This window comes from Balaenoptera ricei, chromosome 8, assembly GCF_028023285.1.
Source record: "Balaenoptera ricei isolate mBalRic1 chromosome 8, mBalRic1.hap2, whole genome shotgun sequence".
Classification (NCBI taxonomy): Eukaryota; Metazoa; Chordata; class Mammalia; order Artiodactyla; family Balaenopteridae; genus Balaenoptera; species Balaenoptera ricei.
In genome coordinates, this window is record NC_082646.1 from 99,823,156 (window position 1) to 99,844,233 (window position 21,078).

At 47.1% G+C, this 21,078-nt stretch overlaps 1 protein-coding gene across 8 annotated transcripts in view; it reads left to right on the forward strand.

Moving 5' to 3' along the window:
* The window catches only part of ATG13 (autophagy related 13), a 43,644-nt gene extending 27,798 nt beyond the window's left edge, over window positions 1-15,846 (forward strand). For 6 of the 8 annotated variants that reach the window (XM_059931515.1, XM_059931511.1, XM_059931510.1 and 3 more), the window contains 13 exons: window positions 1-96; window positions 3,579-3,619; window positions 4,566-4,662; window positions 4,968-5,066; window positions 5,873-5,966; window positions 8,665-8,763; window positions 9,521-9,631; window positions 10,024-10,163; window positions 12,015-12,129; window positions 12,679-12,756; window positions 12,924-13,040; window positions 13,799-13,927; window positions 15,750-15,846. The exon at window positions 1-96 is cut by the window's left edge and continues 45 nt beyond it. In XM_059931515.1, coding sequence (XP_059787498.1) covers window positions 1-96; window positions 3,579-3,619; window positions 4,566-4,662; window positions 4,968-5,066; window positions 5,873-5,966; window positions 8,665-8,763; window positions 9,521-9,631; window positions 10,024-10,163; window positions 12,015-12,129; window positions 12,679-12,756; window positions 12,924-13,040; window positions 13,799-13,927; window positions 15,750-15,827 — 1,294 coding nt within the window. In that variant the 3' untranslated portion in view covers window positions 15,828-15,846. The remainder of the gene's footprint in view (window positions 97-3,578; window positions 3,620-4,565; window positions 4,663-4,967; window positions 5,067-5,872; window positions 5,967-8,664; window positions 8,764-9,520; window positions 9,632-10,023; window positions 10,164-12,014; window positions 12,130-12,678; window positions 12,757-12,923; window positions 13,041-13,798; window positions 13,928-15,749) is intronic. The other 2 variants (XM_059931516.1, XM_059931517.1) reach the window with 2 other exon arrangements.
* Window positions 15,847-21,078: the final 5,232 nt, after the last annotated feature.

Genomic DNA, 21,078 nt, shown 5'->3' on the forward strand with positions numbered 1-21,078 from the left:
GTCGTTGCTACTGAAGTCTCTCCTTGCTATAACTAGGGTGACACCAGCTTACAGACTCTCCAGGAAACAAGGGCATGAATATGTCATATTGTACAGGTAAGCAGCTCACCTTCATGATTCACTCATCGGCCTCATCATTTTGCACATTGTCTGACCAGCATTCAGGTATTCCATAATTAGTTTTTAGACAGACGTTTGGATAGTTGATGCTGTAGCTTTACTATGATTATCTATTCTCCCTTCTGAACCTCAGCTTTTTGTAAAGCAACCAAGTTCGTTATTCTTTTGTTTGTACACAGTCGTGACTCCTGTAGAATGGATTTTGAAGTCCTACTGATATATATCTCATTGTTGGAAAAGGAAGTTAAGACTTTGAAAAACAGGCTATCCTGGGAAGACTCCACAATGTTCTATATTCCAGAGTTAGATTAAAACTTTTTGTGTAACAAACTGCTTATTCAGTGTGTTTTTAATTAGTTGTCTGTGGACATAAAGAACTGGTTAACAGTTCTTTGAGTATTTTCCTTGTAGTATTTCACATCAACATATATTTGAGTGCTTTTTTGAGGCAAGCATTGTGGTAGGCCCAAGGAAGAACTATACAGAGGCCCAGCTGTACTAATCCTGTTTCTAATCTAATGGGGGAAATGGTTTGGTACATGCATAAGTCACAGGAAAAAGCAGGATTTGCATAGCAGTGTCAGGAAAAAAAGTGCTGTGAAAACACAGGAAGAAAAAGTTTGTTCTGGGTGGGAGAATCAAGACAGGCTTCATGGAGGAAGTAGCATTCCAGCTAGACCTTGAGGCAGAGAAAATTTCATCTGTTGGAAGTGAGGGATCATGATCATCCCAGGTGGGGTGTATAGCAGATGGCAAGGCACAGAAATGGGGGCGGAAATGAGCTGTACTCAGATTGTCGAGTGGACCAGAGTGGTGGTGAGGAGGATGTGTAGCAAAGTGTGAGAGCAGAGCATGAAAAGTCAAGGATTCCTAAATCATCCAAGAATCTGTTTCATATTAGTGATGAGCCATGGGTTTTAGCCTTTGGCTTAACATGTATAGAGCTGATCTTTATTTATTTTAATTAAGTAATTTATTTATTTTCGCCTGCCTTGGGTCTTCATTGCTGCGCACGGGCTTTCTCTGGTTGCAGCGAGCAGGGGCTACCCTTTGTTGCGGTGCACAGGCTTCTCATTGTGGTGGCTTCTCTTGTTGCGGAGCACGGACTCGAGGCACGCAGGCTTCAGTAGTTGTGGCACGCAGGCTCAGTAGTTGTGGCTCTCGGGCTCTAGAGTGCAGGCTCAGTAGTTGTGGCATATAGGCTTAGTTGCTCTGTGGCATGTGGCATCTTCCCGGACCAGGGCTTGAACCCGTGTCCCCTGCATTGGCAGGCGGCTTCTTAACCACAGCGCCACCAGTGAAGTCCCTAGAGCTGATCTTTAGAAGAATTAGTATAGCAGGATTGAAGGACCAAGGATTAGAGACTTAACTAGTTCTGTTGAAATAATCTAGCAACCCTACCTATATTTATTTTTCCAAGTCTTTAATACTTTTTTGTTGTCTTCCCAGGTTTCAGGATGAGTATTCCATTTGAAAATGACTAGATTTTTATTTAGATATAATAGATTCCTTTCTAACTCTTATTTCCCATTTACCTATGCTAAGTTTCCTTCACTTTGGTTCTTCTGTAAGTAGCCATGTTACACTACTAGTCATCAGCTTAGTTAACTAGGACTCCTAGTCCTTTTCATACTTGTGTTTCAAGTCTTCATTGTATCTCTGGAGTAATACAGTATTTATTGCTCACTGATTGCTTATCATTTAGGATCGCTTTTCGGATACAAATAGCTGTAGCTTAAACCATAGAGAAGTACATTATGTCAGAGGTAGATTTAGCTCTTTTTTTCTATTTTTTTTCTTTTTGTACTATTGGTAACAGTTTAACAGTATAGCCTTAGACCGTTAAACAATAGTCTTGTCTTGGTTTTTTGTTTGTTTGTTTGTTTTGCTGTACTATCATTTTTTCCCCTGATCCTGTAGATCTGACAATTTCACTGTAAAACTACATTGTTATAAAAAATCATTCTGAATTTGTTGTTCATCAAGACTGCATTAAAGTTTTATTGTGTACTATCTGTGAAGAAAACTTTTGCTTAGCACCTGAGTGGCATAAAGAATATAGCCAAGAAAAAGTGGGGCATAATCAGATTATTTAAAGCACTGTACCCATATTCAGATGAGTAGTGAGCTGATTGTCAGCTTTTTGTCAGAGGGTACCTGGCAAAATCTCCTTTGGCAACAGTTTATTAACATCATTCGTGTATTACTTTATGGCAGGAGTCAGCAAACTATGGTCAGCAGACCAGTTACTTGTTTTTATTTTTATTTTTTAATATATTTTTTAAATTTATGTATTTATTTTTCTTTTTTGGCTGCATCGGGTCTTAGTTGCAGCACGTAGGCTTCTCTCTAGTTGTGGCATGCAGGTTTTCTCTCTCTAGTTGTGCACAGGCTCCAGAGCGCGTGGGCTCTGTAGTTTGGGGCACGGAGGCTGTCTAGTTGAGGCACGTGAGCTTAGAAGTTGTGACGCACGGCTTAGTTGCCCCACGGCATGTGGGATATTAGTTCCCCAACCAGGGATCGAACCCGCATCCCCTGCATTGGAAGGCAGATTCTTTACCACTGGACCACCAGGGAAGTCCCTTGTTTTTTTATTATTTATTTATTTTTAGCTGTGTTGGGTCTTCGTTTCTGTGCAAGGGCTTTCTCTAGTTGCAGCAAGCGGGGGCCACTCTTCATCGCGGTGCGCGGGCCTCTCACTATCGCGGCCTCTCTTGTTGTGGAGCACAGGCTCCAGACGTGCAGGCTCAGTAGTTGTGGCTCACGGGCCTAGTTGCTCCGCGGCATGTGGGATCCTCCCGGACCAGGGCTCGAACCCGCGTCCCCTGCGCTGGCAGGCAGACTCTCAACCACTGCGCCACCAGGGAAGCCCCAGTCCCTTGTTTTTATAAATAAGATTATCTTACAACATAGCCACTTCATTCGTTTACCTATTATCAATGGTTACTTTTGCAGTATAACAGCAAAGCTGAGTAGTTGCTACAGACTATGTGGCCCACAGGCATAAAATATTTACTAACTGATCCTTTTTTTTTTCTTTTAATTAATTAATATATTTATTTTTGGCTGCGTTGGGTCTTCGTTACTGTGCGCCAGCTTTCTCTAGTTGTGGTGAGCAGGGGGCTATTCTTCGTTGTGGTGCGCGGGCTTAGTTGCTCCGCAGAATATGGGATCTTCCCGACCAGGGCTCAAACCTGTGTCCCCTGCATTGGCAGGTGGATTCTTAACCACTGTGCCACTAGGGAAGTCCCTATTCTCCTAATTTCTTAACCAGTCCTCTCCATCTACATGCCCATGCCTACAGCTTAATCAAGTGGTAGCATATTGCACCATTAGGAGAGATGTTCATGCAGATAAGAAAAGAAGGGCTGGTTTTGTTTATTTTGTTTCTCGGTGTTTGGTATGTAGGCCCTTAGAATAAAGAATCAGGTAACATTTTTTTTCTTGCTTCCCTACAGAATATATTTTGGGGAAGTTCAGCTGAATGGCTTAGGAGAAGGTATGTATCAAGGTTGAAAAACATTTGTAGTGTTGTTAAGAGCTCTCCTGACTTCAGAGATATGCTTGGGTGCTGCCTGTAATAATACATAGCTTGTGATTTTAGTATGAGTGATACAAGTAAGGAAAAGACAGGTAGGTGGTCCAAAGAATCACCAGGGAATGACTGAATAATTTTCCCAAAAGTTCCAGTAACTCAGTATTCTTTCTTACTCTTTATACCAGCGGTCCCCAACCTTTTGGCACCAGGGACCGGTTTTGTGGAAGACAATTTTTCCACGGAAGTGGGGGGTGATACTAGTGATGGGGAGCGGCAGATGAAGCTTCAGTCGCTTGCCCGCCACTCACCTCCTGCTCTGTGGCCCGGTCTCCCAGGGGTTGGGGACCCCTGCTTTATACGACTGTCTGCTTTCCTAATTTTCTACAATGAGCATGTTAAATGTCTCTGATGAGCATCAACAATTTTGAAAAATTGGAAATGAAACCAAGAAAACCAGGAAAGCTTTGTTGTAACACTCTGACTCTTTTCTATATTTAGTTCTGGGGTGGCAACTTGGGTGGGAGTGCATTTACTTCATAAATTGAGGTGTTTGTGTGAGAAACTCCCTGTGCCCCTTTGCTGTCTTAGTAGCACATCTGGACAGGGTTGGTTAGGGCTTGTTTAAGCTTTAGGACTAATAATCATTTTACCTCTTTGAAGATAGCTTTATCTGGAAATAGAATGCTGTTTCCCCTGGCAATATTAGGTCAATATAGAATAAATTGAAAAAAATATATATATATATATACACACATACATGTATGTATGAAATTGAGGCTGCTGCACTCAGGGTGCTAAGTGGGTGATGCCAGAGATTGTACAACAGGCTAAGTGGTTCAGGGAAAGACAGACTGGGGGTACTGTAAGTATTCTCTGGAAAAACCTAATTATTTATCTCTTTTCCTAGGTTTCCAGACAGTTCGTGTTGGGACAGTGGGTACCCCTGTGGGCACCATCACTCTTTCTTGTGCTTACAGAATTAACTTGGCATTCATGTCCACCAGGTGAGGAAAGAGCCTTGGAATCCAATAGAACTCTTCTAAAGATATTAAAGTTGTTTTCCTCCAAACCCTGTGGCTAAGCCTACAATTCAGCTTCTCCATTGCTGAACTGAGAGAACCCTTTCTCCAGATTGGAGAATCTGAGTGTCCCAGAGCCAATGTAGAATTGGTGGTTTATATTTAGGGATGTAGTAGTTAAGGCTCTGTGATTCCTGCCAATAGATAAGAGGCGAGGGGCTCTCTGAGGACTTCAGGGGGACTTGACAAGGCATTCTAACAAATACGGCAATCTGCTTACTGCATTACAGGCACTTTGAGAGGACCCCACCTATCATGGGGATTATTATTGATCACTTTGTGGACCGTCCCTATCCCAGCTCCTCACCCATGCATCCCTGCAATTACAGGTGAGGAATGTGAAAAACACTTTCCCAAACTGCAGCTAGGCAGAAGCATCCATCTTGCACAGGTCCATAGAGCACCTTTATCAGCACTCACTGATAGGCAGGGGGCACTGATGGAGACGCCATGTGGAGGGAAGTAGAGTGGCCAGCTTTCATTCTTGCTGCTGCCTATAAGGTATACCAAGACTTAGGGTGTACCAAATGTCAGAAAATTCTTGGATATTTTGGATCGTGACAGTAATGATTTGACTTTTGATTTGATTTTACTTCGAGACTGTGAGAGTGGCAGTAATTTGTAGAATGTCCTTTGCAAATTAAATGGTTTTCAGGTCACCATTGGCTGGCACAATGCAGTTTTATACATCAGAATCAAATATCTCCAGACCTAGATCCCAGATAACAGAATTTTCTAGAGATTGGAATAGATTTGTATCAGGAGAGATACTGCCTTTCTGTACAGGACTCATGAAGTTGGATAGGTTTTGTCTTTGGAGTCTAGACTTTTGTTTCACTGCATTCTCTATTGCTGATAATTCTTGGTCACAACACTGGCCAGGCTTAAGAAAATCCTCTCAAATGATACGTCAGGTAAAATGTTTGGATTAAAAAAAAAGCCATTGTCAACCTCTAGATGCTGCTTTCTGGAAATGTTTGAAATTATCAAGGATTCAACATACCTCCCTTGCCATTAGGAACTCTGCCTGAAACAGTTCATGTCACAACTTGCATCCGTATCTAACCTCTCTTTGTATCCTTTCTGAAATTGACTGCCGTCAGTCAGTTCATGATTTCTTTTCCACTCACCATAGAACCGCTGGTGAGGACACTGGAGTAACATATCCTTCTGTGGAAGATTCTCAAGAAGTGTGTACCACCTCTTTTTCCACCTCCCCTCCATCCCAGGTAGGGGGAAACAGGATCTGGGGTGGCAGTAGTTATTTGGTACATATATGGGCCTTATGAAATGGTGTCAAAATTTAGATACAATCTCTTTTGGTGGTGATGGTGATTATTTCAAGGAGGTTATTTTGAGGGGTGAGGGAGAGCCTTCTTATCCAGTCGGTAATGTTGCAGTGTTTCTAGTCTGTAATCATTCTTAACCTGCAAGATTACATGTAACCTTTACCTTCCTGGGGACATCTTAAAATTCCCTAGAAAATCAGTCACAGAAAATCAGAAATGTGTTCTGGTACCAGAGAGGTACTCTAACCTACACTTGTTAATTTGGTAGCTACTTCTTCTTGGAAGTGGTAAATATGGTTCCTCATAATGGAAGGAGCACAAAAGGAGCCAATGATTATTTAGCATAAAATGCCAGTAAGACACCAGCTGTGCAGTTTTTCTTAATAGTTACACAAATATCTGCCTATCTGCATTCCCTCTCTGAACATTTTTAACCATTAACTTTTCCACTTGAGTCCCTCTTCAGTGTCAAATCCAGTTTCAATAAAACACAGTCTCCAAACAATGTGAGAACTTCTTCTCACAAAGAAGTGTTGTATGATAGATGTGGTACTGAGACTGCTTCAGATAAGGAGTCATTTTTGCCAGCTGACTGAATTTCAGGGACACATTTCTTCCCTTCCACCCCAAGTCATTCATCTTCTACCCATTGCCTGCCCATCATCTCTATTATTTCCCTCCTCTTGGCTTTCATATTAGATGGTTCTAGACCTCAGTCAGTTCTGCTTTCCTTGAAACTAGCCCCAGATTATCCCTTTTCACCATCTGACTTGGGGGACCCAAGAAATTAATTAGCTATCCATACATTTTTATTTTCTATGTTTTCTTAATTAAGAAAAAATTTTAATTTATTATATCCTGGGTTGTTAGGTACTGGGTTAAAATTATAGTTCTAATTTGTTTTAAAAGCAGAAGTTAAGCACAAAAGCTAACTGGTGTGTGAAGCACTTTACAAAATCCATGGATCACTATTATTTCTATTGTCCCAGTTTAGAGTTAAAGAGATTCTTGTTGTAAAGTTACCTAGACAGGCTGGTTTGGGGGTGGGGGAATTGTTTTTTCCCTCCACCTGTTAATATATGTAGGCATGGATGTCGCCATTGCTCTGGGAGGGGGTAGCTTCTGGTACGCTTGCTGACATGGAACAATCCTGACCAAAAAAAGGGGGGGAAAGCCCACTTTCTTACTAGTGCACATTAGTGAGTAGATTGTTTTTTAAGATCATCAAAATGTGAATATGTCATTTAATGTTCATTAAACAGTTTTGTTTTACAAGTGATAAATTCATAAACAGTATATAAACTTGGGAGATATGAGGGATGGTGAGTCTGGGCCTTAACAAATCAGTTTGTCTTTTTCTCTGATACAGTGGAAATTCGACCTGACCCCAAAAGTAAAGGGAAGTTAAGTAGTTTCTGTACCTGATGTTTGCAAAAAAGTTTTTTAACCTGTGTAAGGAGAGTCTATATTTTTCATGGTATCAGTTGTGTCTTCTTACAGTTTAAAAGTAGATCACGTCAAGATCTCATCAATACTGAGCACCCCATGGGTGAGCCTTGTCATTTCTCCCTGAGTACCTGTAGTCAAGACTGGTACAGTTTGGTGCAGAAATACTCATTTAGAACCTTGATGGTAGAACAGAGAGAGAAAAATCATATGCCATCTGGTCTCCTTGTTCCTGTAAATATTGAAATAGTTTCTTCCTTGGTTTAACCTAGGGAATTGCATAATTGTTCAACAACTTCTATTTGAGCTTTTGCTAAAATCCAGTAAATACATGTTAATGGGCTGGGGTTTCCCCCCCCCCCAACAAAATAAGGATCATTGTGTCATTTGGGCACAGAGTTGAGTCAAGAAATAGTTGCGACCCTGAACCTGCTACTGTGACTTAAGGTCCTACCTCCAATTCTAGGCGTTAATTCGCTAATTGGCAAGACTTAAAGATGGAACAGCAAGACCCAAAACAATCATCATGCCCATAATTAGCTTTGAAATCATGAGTTTTGAAAATGCCTCAGCTTTTACTCCATGAAGTTCTCCTACACCGTCAGGGACTGTAAGAGCGTGCACACACACACCCTGATGCCTACACCTGCACACCCCCACTCATCTTCCCTGAGATGATGTAGGAAAGTTTGCAGCTGGGTATCTGAGCATTTTAAAGTTCCAGCCAACAAACGTCAACTGTTTAAACCTGAGCCTGCAGATCCTGAGTCCCCAGAAAAAGGCTTTCAGTCTAACATCTTAACCTCAGTGTCCTCATTCCTGCTCAGCACACCTTGTGTCTGTTCTCAGGACCTTCCTATTGGAAGCTGTTCTCTAACTTCCACCCTCTTTTGACTAAAGACAGACTAATGCTTGGTTCAGGTTTCGCCAAGTCATAGCAGCTCAGCTCAGCGTTGTTTTCCACCTGCTCCTCGGGGAGAGCACCAGGGATAAACATCTCTTCTTCACATCCTTCCAAGCGGTCCTTTTCCAAAGGCAGTCATGCAGCTCTCTCCCTGCTTCCCTCCTGACTTCATTGTACATTTCAGCCTCTATTGCAACTGCCCTTTCCAGAGTTTTTTCACTTCTTTCTCAAGTCCCTTTTCTTTTTTCTTCTCTTGTTTCTCCTGTCTTTGTGTGTATCTGTGCACAGTGTGTGTTTACTGTCACAAAGGCACATTTTCAGACCCCTACTCCTGTGGTGACGGACACTCTGAGGGTCCCCATGGCAGGACTGGCCTTTTCCCATCAAGTGAGTCCATACTGGGAAGAAGGGGGTATATATAATCAGGCGGTATCTTTTTATTTAAAAACTGTGAATAAAGTACAGGGTATAGCTATTTAAATATCCCCAAGTTTTCTGTGGGTTATTTTGAGGCGTGGTAATTGATTTTTAACAGGATACAGCCATAGCACAGCAGCCCAAAATAGGATTTGTCATTTGCCCCTCCTCCTACCATTGATGTGAAAAATACATGGAGTTGTTTATATCTTTTTTTCCAAATAAACCATCCAAGAATGCTTTTCTTTCTTTTTCAATATAAATAGGAACCCTCCCAAACCCAGTGGTGATGGAGGGTGTGATTAGAGAAGACTGCTTCTGTTTCAAAGGGACCTCAAGGTCAAAGGAGAAAATAGAATGACCTGGGAAAAACTGATGACTTTGGCTCCGAGTTCTGCCCAGGCTTGTACTCCACAGATCTGCCGGGGTGGAAACTGAAATAGTTAGCTGAGCCCCTGGGAAAAGGGGGTGCAAGGAACTCGTTTGAGGCTTTTGGAAGGCACAGAGCTGGGAATCTCAATCCCAATGCAAACAAGTCTGCTTTCTTATTTACAGAGTAATGGCCTGGTCTGTCTTTAACCCTTACATCAGGCCCCCTGCACTGTGAGGATGTGGGCTGGGATCCATTCCTTACCTCTCTGCCGATCTTGATCATTAGTCATACTCTAGGATTGCCTATTTTTTCCTCCTCCTTTCCTCTGCCCTTCTTTGTTTTTCTCTTGCTTAGCTTTCAAGCTCTCGCCTTTCCTGTCAGCCTGCTGCCCTGGGCGTTGGATCAGCTGACCTGGCTTGTCCAGCAGTGTTTGCTGCCGGCTTAAACACCACACACCCTTACCAGGTATCTTTAAAGATGGGGAGGACACTAGGGGTTCCTACGCTGCCTCCCCTGCCCTGACACATTTGAAGGGCCTCTTGAGACACCAGTGTTCAAAGCTCTTCTGTAGCTTTGGAGGACTAAGATGATTCTGAGCGGGGGCCTTTTAGACTTCAGAAAGGAAAGAAGAGTTTCCCAAGTGTTTTCTCCCTGTCTTTCCTCTGTAGTCATTTCCATGCATGTCTTCCATTAACTGAGCCCCAGACGGGATAAAGATTTCCCAGGTTTCCTGCCCACTTGGTGGCAGCATTGGTGATGGAAAAACTGGAAAGCAGATACCATCATGCTAGGCCATGAGTTTTCCCTTCTACCTGACATGGCCATGATTCACTGTATTTTTCCATTTTTCCCCAAAGCTAATGGTTCCTGGGAAGGAAGGTGGGGTACCCCTTGCTCCCAACCAGCCTGCCCACGGTGCCCAGGCTGGTGACCAGGAGAGACTGGCAACCTACACCCCTTCTGATGGGGCCCACTGTGCTGCCACACCTTCCAGCAGGTGAGTTCACGTGTTGGCTCTGCTGCTCTTCAGACCAGCCAGGGACCTGTCCTCCCCGGCACATGTGCTTATTTGGTATCAGTAAAGAGTAGCTTTCAGCATTGGCTCAGGCTTGGCCTTTGAGGGAAAAATGTGGAATCCTTAAAATTCTCAATAAGAATCGTACATTGCAGCTGATACGTGAGGAAGCTCGCCCTGGGCACTGCTGCTAACAGCAAGTGTCGGGCTTGGTGGTTCTCGCCCTCATCCAGTGAAGGTGTTTTTCAGATGTTTCTCTCTTACCCCACGATCGACTCCCTTGGCATCCTCAGTGTTTTCTGAGACCAGAACAGGGCGTCGTTAACCGTAACCCTGACGTCGGGAGTCACAGTGTGTCTGTGGTGGCAGTTAGGATTGATTTTCTTTTTCTACTATGTTAGTGCCTCATGGAGATCCTTTAGAAACAACTATTTTCCCTCACTAAAATTAAAAAAGAAAAAAAATCTTTGTCTTTTCTGATTGCAGAAGTGATGCAGTCTGTAAAATACAAAATTTGAAGACATTGATTAGGTGGAAATAAAAGTCCTCATAATCCCACCCTGCAAAAATCACCACGGTTACCTCCTTTTAAAAGATGAGAGGATCTCAGAAGGGTTAAGCAGTTTGCCTCAGAGAGCACTTAGCTCACAGAATGGCCAGACACAAGCCTAGCTCCCTGGATTGCAAAGCCTGGGCTTGCTCTTTCCATTACACTCGGAGTTCTGTGGGAAGCTGGGCCTGTCTTGACCTGCCCTTCCCTCCCTTAGCTGGAAGGCCCCAGAGATAATGACGTTGATTGCCCCACCACATCTTAAACGAACTTTCAGATAATAGAAATTCCTGGGTTTTTTTTTTTCCATTCCCACAGTGGAGATGGAGGAGGGGGAGATTGGGAAGATCTTTCTGTGCCATCCATCAGGAAAAAGTAATTACTTTCATTCCTGGCTCTCCAAACTTCCATCTTCTTATCCCTCCTCCTGTTAGAGAATCAAAGGAGGATCCTCTTGGTCATTTTACTCTCGTTTTCTGAGCCTTGATTCCTGGGGTATGACTGGGAGTAACTTAAGACAGAGGACCCTGTGTAGGGGGTTCTTCAATGCTGGTCCTCCCTGCTGTCTGGAGTCTAGAGGCCACTTGGACTGCATAGTTCTCCCCATCTTGAGCCCCTGCTTTGAGGCTTTCCCATCCCCTGCTGCTTGTAGGGCTATGACTACTAGTCTGGCAGCGACAATATGGGCCCCTGTTTCTGCTGCCTGGAGTCCCCCATCTTCCAGGACTCAGCCTCAGTCTAGAGGGAGGGAGTGGGAGCCGCCAAATTGAATGTGTCATTGAAACATCTTGCTGAGCAGAGGGATGACTGGGGGCAAAGAGAAGGGAGGAAGCGTGGTACGGAGCTTTAGATAACAAAACAAAACAAGGCAGGAAACATCTAAAATCTTGAGGCTGGCTTTGTAATTAGATTAATATTAAAATTAGCTGCTTATGAGAGCCGTTTGCCTATATGTATGATTGCTAGATGCACGGTGATTGATGCTTAGCATTGGTATTACAGATTAAATTTTATGTAAGCTCTACACAATTGTAACACCAAGTTTCATTCACATATGCATAATTTTTAGCTTTTCCAGGAAATGCAGTCCTCTGCTCTCAACTCAAAAGGGAGGGTGACAGTGGCAGCTGCCAGACCTCATATTGCCATTTCCCACATGTGTGAGCTGGTGGGGGGCAACTCCTGCCCTACGCTGCAGCCTCACAAGATGGTGGATTTATGAGGAACCAAGTAGGCTTTGCTATGGTTTGAGAATGAGAACCAACATTACCTTTCTCCTCCAGTGAGGATACTGAAACTGTGTCAAACAGCAGTGAGGGACGGGCCTCCCCCCATGATGTCTTGGAGACCATCTTTGTCCGGAAAGTGGGGGCTTTTGTCAACAAACCCATCAACCAGGTGATTTTTCTGCCCCTGCAACTGTGAGAATGTGTGAGCCCTTAGAGTGAGGTCTTACCTGGGATCTGTGAAACCACTGAAATCGCATGCGAAATTGTGTGTGTGTGTGAATTTTTTGTGAAGAGGATTAATAACCTGTGACATCCCTCCATAAAAGTTAACTATTGCTCTGTGATCACATAGGAGAGGAGACCACGCCATTAGGTACAGACACGTTACACTGAAGTGTCATTGCCTCAGCCTAACTTGAAATAGGAAGTTCCTCCTCAGCTCTGCCAGTGAAAAGCAGTTGTTACTGAATTGCTGTGGGTCCAGCTTCCAAAGCTGAATTCCCAGGGTCCTGGGGAGCCCTCACCCCTGTTGATGCTACGGGCATGCAGTGGGAGGCACGGGAGGCTGGAGAGGTCTCCAACAAGACAGGAACCTGAGGGATGGCACGGTCAGCTGAGGTGTGCAAACGTGCTGGACCCCCAGGCTTCTGGTGGGCTCTAAGGAAGCAGGCAAACTGGGGGAAGGGGGACACTAATACTTTCTCCCATGTCTCTTCAGGTGACCCTGACCAGTTTGGACATACCCTTTGCCATGTTTGCTCCCAAGAATTTGGAGCTGGAGGGTGTGGATCCCATGGTGAGTCCACCGTTGACTGAAGTTTGCAGTGAGATGGTGCCGTAGTCGTCGTCCTTCCTGGGCGAGTCACTCACTGTTCCTCCACAGACCATTAGCCATGCTCCTTGGCTCTTGGTTTACAGCCAGTGCCCAGAACCAGCCCCTGCCTCTGCCTTACTCTGAAACAGGTGACTCCTCCAGATTCCCCAGAGACTACATCTCCTCTTCAGGGCAGCCTGCACTCTGATGGCTCCAGCGGGGGCAGCAGTGGCAATGCCCAGGACGACTTTGTCATGATCGACTTCGTAAGTTGCCGTCATCTTCCTTGACCTTTGCTGCTTCGGGGGCAATAAACCTGGAAGCATCCGTTGCACTTGAACAGGACTTCGGGGATCAGATGGGTCGGTGTAGGCAGAGGGAATGGGTGCTGCCTGTGCATCTTATGTGGGGAACCTGCCCTTACACCCTGCTTGGGGAGGCATTTGGAGGCCCATCAGCAGTAAGGCATTTTGTGCCATGTCTTTGATTGAAATTCAACTTGAAATGGGATTTTCCAGTGGTAACTGCATAGGTCCTATTCATGAATGCATAGCCCCCGCCCTTTTTTTTAATGTTTTAATTTTTGGCTGCATCGGGTCTTAGTTGTGGCACGCGGGATCTTTCGTTGCAGCACGCGGGCTTCTCTCTAGTTGTGGCGCGTGGGCTAGCTGCCCCGTGGCATGTGGGATCCTAGTTCCCCGACTGGAGATCAAACCCATGTCCCCTGCGTTGGAAGGCAGATTCTTAACCACTGGACCACCAGGGAAGTCCCTGGATAGCCCTTTTCCAAGGAGAGGAGTGTGAAGGAAGGGGACAAAAACCTAACCCGGGGAGAGGGATGTCATCACCAGGCTTAATTCAGCTGCCCAGAAGAGAAAGGTGTAAAGATTTCTCTAAGATAAGCCTGGAGGAGCCTTTTGTTTGCTAATTACTGGAAGGAAAGAGGGTTGTTGATAGCTTACCCCCTCTTATTTTCCTCTGTGGTCCAAGGCAAGCTAAACTTGAGTCTGTCTTGTTTTTTAAGAAACCAGCTTTTTCTAAAGACGACATTCTTCCGATGGACTTGGGGACCTTCTATCGTGAATTTCAGAACCCCCCTCAGCTGAGCAGCCTCTCCATAGATATCGGGGCACAGTCCATGGCTGAGGACTTGGTATGGAAACCCCTTCCCCCACCCCACCTCATCCTCTGGCCTCCTTTCCTCCTTCGATGGTCATTCCTGCTCCACAGGCCTGGAAATTTCTTCCTGTTACTCCTCCACACCCACACCTCCCATCTTCCCTGAAACAGGACGGAGACTTTTAGACCATTACCTTCCTGGAATCACACTTGAGATTTGCATTGTGCCTGGCGGTCATTATCTCAAATTTGCTTGTGCTCATTTCCTCCTTTTCTCTGCACTCTTGTCACAGCATTTCTCACACACTCCTGTTGTTTGGTGCCTGATGTCTTCTACTTGCTGATGCCACTAAGCCAGGCTGCTCCAACAGCTCTTGCCATCAGCTGTTAAGCTTGCCAGGCGGATGACAATGGTACAGGGCAAAAGAAACAGAAGGTCCCCAGTACTGGTGTTCTTGCCCTTTCCTCGGAGAGCTCGTTCCCTGGTTCTCGTGTTCAGCCAGATCTCCTGATACTGACTTGTAATGACCACATCTCCGCTTAGGGTGTTTCCTATTTCCTGTCTCTGAAGGACAGAGGAGTGCCCTGCACAGCCGCAAACTCAGGGTGCCCCATGCCACAAGATGTCAGGGTCCCTCTGTCTGAGGTGAGAATATCACCTTCTGTGTCGAAATCAGAGGAATGGCTCTAGGAACAGGAATCTAGGTTTAGCTGCCCTTGATTTGCTTTAATCAGAAAAGCATGCTCAGTAATAATAATACAGCAATAATGCCATTATTATTAACATTTATTGACGCTTTCTAGGTGCCAAGCATTTTTTAAGTGCTTTACATGAATCTTCAACGACCCTAAGAGGTAGGTTTTCTTATTATCCCAGTTTGCAGATGAGAAAAACGACACTGGGAACAAATAACTTGCTGGTGGTTACACTGAGCTGGCAAAACAAGCTTTGACCCCTAAGAGTCTGGCTTCTGATTTTAGGCTTTTAACCATTGACTCCCTGGCCTCTCATTTGAAGTTTGCTTGGAAGGAACCGGAGTCCAAGGGCTCAACGTGAGGCTGCAGGCAGTGCTGGCTGGTTGCCCCAGCCTCCCAAACCCGCCCAGGCATCTGGCCTGTCTGGGCTGCTTTGTAAGCCCTGTGGCACCAAGTACCTCGTGCCTGTCAGGAAGTCTTCTGTGATGGCTGAACTCTTCAAATGCAAATTCATCAGTGGAGACAGACCACCTGATGAGGACCAAATTTTAATTAATGGTTGATACCTGAGGGCAGTTAAACTTAACTCTTCATGGTTCCGTTTTTTTGTTTTCATTGTTCTCTCTCCACCCCCTCTAACGAATCCCCTTCTCAGCTGATGTAAAGATGCAGACTCCTAGGCCTCACTGTAGACCTGCCGGGTCGGAATCTCTTGGGAGTATGGCTGGGACTGCATTGTTCATGTGCCCCCAGGGGATTCTGATGCCTGCGCAGCGCAGGCTGTGAAGAAATCATGGGTACACGTTCTGAATTTGTAGGGCTCTAAACCTACTGTGTTATTCTAATGTCAGTCTCATCGGTGCCAGATACTTCACGTTGAATTTCTCTGTGTCATCCCGTTGTTGCCGTGGTCCTTTTCCATCTCATTATGTGTGTGGCCGGCTTGGATTCCCTAGGCTGTTCTGTCCACCTCCCCAGCCTCCACTAACCCCTGCTGGGCAAAGGCCCACTGGCCAGTGCCTGCTCAGTTGCTTGGCACTTTGCTCTCCAACCCAGCACTGCTGAGCCGGACTCTTTGCCGTGCTCCCTTCAGCCCAGGGTGACAGCCGGCTTCAAGGCCCTACCTGAATAAGCAGCTCTTCTCTCCCCTCCCGGTACAGGACTCACTACCAGAGAAGCTGGCTGTGCACGAGAAGAATGTCCGAGAATTTGATGCCTTTGTAGAAACCCTGCAGTAAAAGTTGGTGTCCTCGAGTACCAGCAGCATCCCCTTTTTGTGGTCCCAGGAGACAGAGAGCCTCCCACTCGTCAGCTGCTCCCATCCCTTGTCCCGCTTCAAGCCAGGTGGAAGGGAGGCTGGTTCCCCCATGGGGACCCGGAAGTCCCTGCTCTTGCACTCCTGGAGACTCACGGCAGCAATGAAGGCCAGTGATAGCATTTGAGAGGACTCACCCTCTGACCTCCCTCTGCAGGGCCCTCTGCTTATACCGCCCTCAGCAGCTGCTTCACAAAGGCTGTCATCCCGCTCCTCCTGCCGGCCCCCTGCCCCGGGTTTGCCCAGCAGCTGGCCCCTCGCCTGCCTGCCGTTGCCATCCACCATTCGACATTCCAGCTGGTAGCCCAGAGACTGGTGTGGAGGCAGAAAGAGGAAGGAGACAGTGCTAGGAGGAGGAAGGAAGGAAGCTCTCCTTCAGGGTCTTTCTCCTTTAGTTCTGGTATCTTCTTCCTCTCTCTCTCTCCCTCTCTCTGCCCCGTGCCTGTATTTTTGGCAGTATGGCAGGCTTCCTGCCCAAGGTGATGAGAACCCTAGAGTCAACCATTCCCACCCTTGAAGGCTGTGCCAGCCCATCCGAGCAGCCCTGGCGGCTGCCTGTGCTCAGCTCCATGGAAACAGAAGCCTCCCTCTCTAGGATTCTGTCATTGGAGTCACAGCAAAGGTTCTCTTTCCTCTCCCTTCCCCTGTCATTGCTCCTTGGTTATAGAACCCAGTAAATATTTATTACTTTCAGAGAAATCAGATATTTTGTAGAGAAAACATGTTTGAGGTTAGACGTTTTCACTTGGGGAAGGTTGGAGGGCCTCTTCCTGGGGCAGCGCCTCCTCCTGTAGCGGTTCCTCGGATTCAGGTTGCTGCCCTGAGGATTTCCGTTCCCATGTGTATAAGGTGGGATCCAAGAATAGGGCTGGCTGGGGGCAGCAGAACCTCCCAGAATTGCTGCATTTGAACTGACATCACGCTCTGCCTTGGACATGTACATACTCCTGGTGAGAACTTTGAATCTCCCAGCTTCTCCAGAGAGACTGACTCTGTTCTGGCAGCCCAGGAAGTCTTGGGTGTGAAATGTGATGACTCCCCAGAGCTGTGGTACATGTAGTGCCCGAGGGGCACCGTGGCCCCGGGGAAGGCCAGACAGGCCCCTCCTCCCAGGGCATTTGTTCCTGGTTCTCAGGGCTGGGTTACGGGCCTTTTCCTTCTTCCACCTAGGCCTAACCACCACCTTTCTTTAACCCCAGGGTCTGTACACTGCCCTGGGGTTTATTAGTTGGATCGGTTCCTTGTTGAGAAACCAAAGCTGGGCATTCAGGTATAGTTACTTGAGTTAAGTCAAGGGCCCAGCCTCACCCACTGACCATCTGTTCCTCCCCGCCTAACTGATAGGCCCAACCCCACTCCTCTGGCCCACCTGGGGTATTCATTGGCAGCAGCTGTTCTGCAGCAGAGCAGGTGGCCCTCAATTGCTTGTTAGCAAGTGCACGTGGCATTGTTTTCACCTACCAGGCTGATCTCTGAGGGCTGGGGTCAGCTCTGATGCTGCCTCAGTTGGGCTGAGCCCTGCCCCTGTGCACACATTCTCCTGCCTAAAAAAGTGTTTCCAGTAGTGGCGTCCAGCTGGCCGTCCTGTCACTGGGCCAGAGCACACCTGTGGCCTGCTAAACCAATCCAGGCTTACCCCCCAGGCCCCAGCACTGAGACGGGGGAAGGCCCCGGTAAGTTACTGATTGCCCCCCACTCCCCAACCTCATCCCAGTATCTCAGCCGCTGCCCTCTTCCAAGGCCAAACATGGAAAGGCCTGTTAGCCATTTGCCTCTTTTGACTCCTAATTGTTGGCCTCTGCAGGCAGCAGCCTTTCTTCAGGACCCCATCAGTGAGAGGCCAGGGAGGCTGAGCCCTGACTTTGAGCTGAGCCTGGGAGGAGCAGAGCAACTGTCAAGGCCGGCCCTTGTCCCTCAGCCCTGTACAATGAAAGGTATGAGCCCTAGACGGACCCGCACAGCACCCCCGGGACAGGGCTGGGACCAGTCGTGTCTCCAGGTGGGAGAGCCCCTCCCGCTCCTCCAGCCTACTTTATTTGGAAATATTGAGCTATACTTTAAAATGTATTCAAAGATTTCCAATAAACTTTTTCTGTACTTTATAGCCTCCTGTCCTGCAAGCTGTCGAAAAACCTAGCCCACTTCCTCCCACTTCTGGGCAGCCCCGGGTCACCGACAGGCTCCGTGGAGGGAAGAGCAGTGCCATGTGAGGCACAGCAAGGTTTCAGAGCCATTCAGGCTGTTTGGAGTCCTGGGGCCTTGGGCTGGTTGGGAATTTTTTTTTTTTTTTTCCTGGCTGCACTGTGTAGCATGTGGGATCTTAGTTCACTGACCAGGGATCAAACCCAGGCCCCCTGCATTGGAAGCATGGAGTCTTAACCACTAGACCACCAGGGAAGTCCCAGGAAACCTCTTAGAGCCTCATTTTCTTTGGCTGTAATGTTTGCATTTCAAGGCTTGTGTGAGAGTATTCAGTGAGGTAACGTGTATGAAGTAGACGTGCATGTGAGGTACGCCCATAGTAAAACCCTCAGAATGGGTAGACCGTTATCTTCAGCTCTCTCTCCTTCCTACCCAGCACAGCTCACCACTCACCCTGGGCAACAGCCTTTGGCTCAGAGGGAAAGACAACTGACAGGTCCCTGCCATGTTTCCAGTAGAGGCCAAGCAGGGGGCGGGGGACTCCCCAGACTGCTGGGATATTTGCTGATCTGGTGTGAGGGATTGTGGCCGAGCAAACCAGACAGAAGGGAAGGGACTGAGTGAAGTAAGCAGAAGTCCAGGTCCCATGCATGTTTGTTTAGCTGCCCCAATCTGACAGACAGCTGGAGCCAGGGCACTGGGCTGGTCTCTGAGGAGCCAGGAAAAGAAGAAGAGCCCTGTGGGGATTATTCCTGCCTGGGCCCCTGGGGGCTTCCATGGCAGGTGTCAGCCCTGGCAAAGCCAGCTCCTTCCTCCAATTTTGCCTGCAGTGGCGGGAGGCAGTGGAAGGTAGAGCTGGTGTCCCAGAGGAAGAGGTGGTTCTAGAGGCTGGAGACTGACAAACCCAGGCAAGTGCTGTCTTGGTTGCCTCCCACGCCCTTCAGGCCAGAAGCCAGGCCCCAGGGCAGAAAAGGACTAGTTAGAAAGTTCTAAATTGAACTCAAACCTGGGGCCGAAAAGAATGGGCCTGCCCGCTGCTGCCGCTTTGGGCCCTGGGAGCCCTTGCTTGTTAGTGAACTGCGTGTGACGCTGACCATGATACCTGACGACGCATCCAACTCCTGGGTCAGAAGTGGTGGAAAGACTGTCCCTGGAGTCCTCACCTTCAGTTAGGGGTCCCCCAAAAGCAAAGTGTTCAATTGCCCCTCGTCTGATGGTGTCCTACCCCTTTAAGCCATGTCACTCACTACACTCTGCCCCCAGAGACCCACTGTTGCCAAGGCAGGGGTAAACTGGCTTTTGAGTCACTCAGCAGAGGCCCTGCCAGGAGCCCAACCCAAGTAAACAGCTCTCCGTCTCCTGCTCCCCTGTCTTGTCATTTCCTTGGGTCACTGCCCTTCTGTTCTAAATAGTCACCCAGCTTAGAGCTGAGCAGAGCCAGGGAGACAGGCCGCCAGTGCCTTCTGTGTGAGCTACCTGGACGAAGGTCACAGTTGTGCAGGCGGACTGGCTTCCTGGAGCTCAGTGCCCGTGTTTATAACCATTGTCTTGATCCTGCAGCTTTGGCTCGGCTTCCCTAGCCCAAACAAGCAATGAGGAGAAAAAAAGAACAGGCCTGACTGAGGCCATCATAGCCTCCTGATTGCAGTCAGCAGGCAAGCAGCAGACAGCTGGAACTTGACCAGTGTGCCAAGTGGAATTCTGGCCTGCCCTCCCTGTGACAAACCATTTTAGTTTTTCAATTGTAGTAAAATACATGTAACATAAATTTTACCATCTTAACCTTTAAAGCAAAGTAAAACTGCTCGAAAGAGGAAAGCTGGATCTTTCATAGCCTCCACGTGACTAGGTGGCAGGTGGAAACAGCCAAGGCTCTCAGGCTGAGGGGCGGGTGGGGAGGACCTGAATGGCTGGGAGATGAGGGTTCCAACCCTGGCTGCTATACAAAGTTGGGACTATCACTTCATTCCTCTGTGAAATGCCCATCATCATTCTGGTTCCCACTGGGCACCCATTCTGTTATGTAGTGTATATGTTACGGTCAGCCCTCGCATCTGTGGGTTCCACACCCGAAGAGTTCCCGCAACCTTGGATAGAAAAATATTTGGAAAAAAAAAAATTCCAGGAAGTTCCAAAAAGCAAAACTTGAATTTGCTGCATGCTGGCAACTATTTACATGGCATTTACATTGTATTAGGTATTATAAGAAGTAATCGAGAAATGATGTAAAGAGAGGATGTGTGTAGGTTATACTGCAAATACTACACCACTTGATAGAAGGGACTTGAGCATCCTTGGATTTTGGTGTCACGGGGTCAGGTGGCTGGAACCAGTCCCCCACACATAGGGACGACTGTGTGTCTGATCTTCAGAGAAATGAAGCAGCAGTCTTGGACATGGGACCAGTTACGTGACAATTACCAGTTAGAGCTGGTTGTGAGTGATGGAACTAGGATTCAAACCCTGGTCTCACTCTAAAGCTGTGCTGTGGTCCACCACAGTCTGCTCTGTTTTGGGGAGAGAGGTCCTGGTTATAGGATATAGCACTTGGTGGCCAGTTGGAATGCTACAGGTGCAAAAAGGAAGGTGACTGCACACTTCTAAGCCTGGAATATGGTCAGAAAGCTGGCTTCATACCGGCTCACAAGTGAGCAGGATGAGGAAGGGGTCAGACTGACTGGGGAGGGGACTTCCTGAAGCCCTATCTGCTCTTCTTCCGCAACCATACCACACCTCCCCCCCAGTTATGAGCCTCCATGCCCACTTCCTTATCAGCCAGGTGGGCAGTTTTCCATCTCCATTTTTATTGAAATATAAAAAGTGCAAAGGTGAAATACATGATTGGTGCCAAGGAAGTCATTGTGAATGTGAACGCTTGATTCACAGTACAAGTCCCCCCACCCCCAGGTAAAGACCAGTTGGGGGGTGGACAGGGGAGAGACCAAATAGATCCACGAGGCTGCCCAGTAAATGGGGCTCTGAGCAACACCTGATACAAAGGAAGGAAGGCAGAAAGCAGAAGCCTGGGCCTG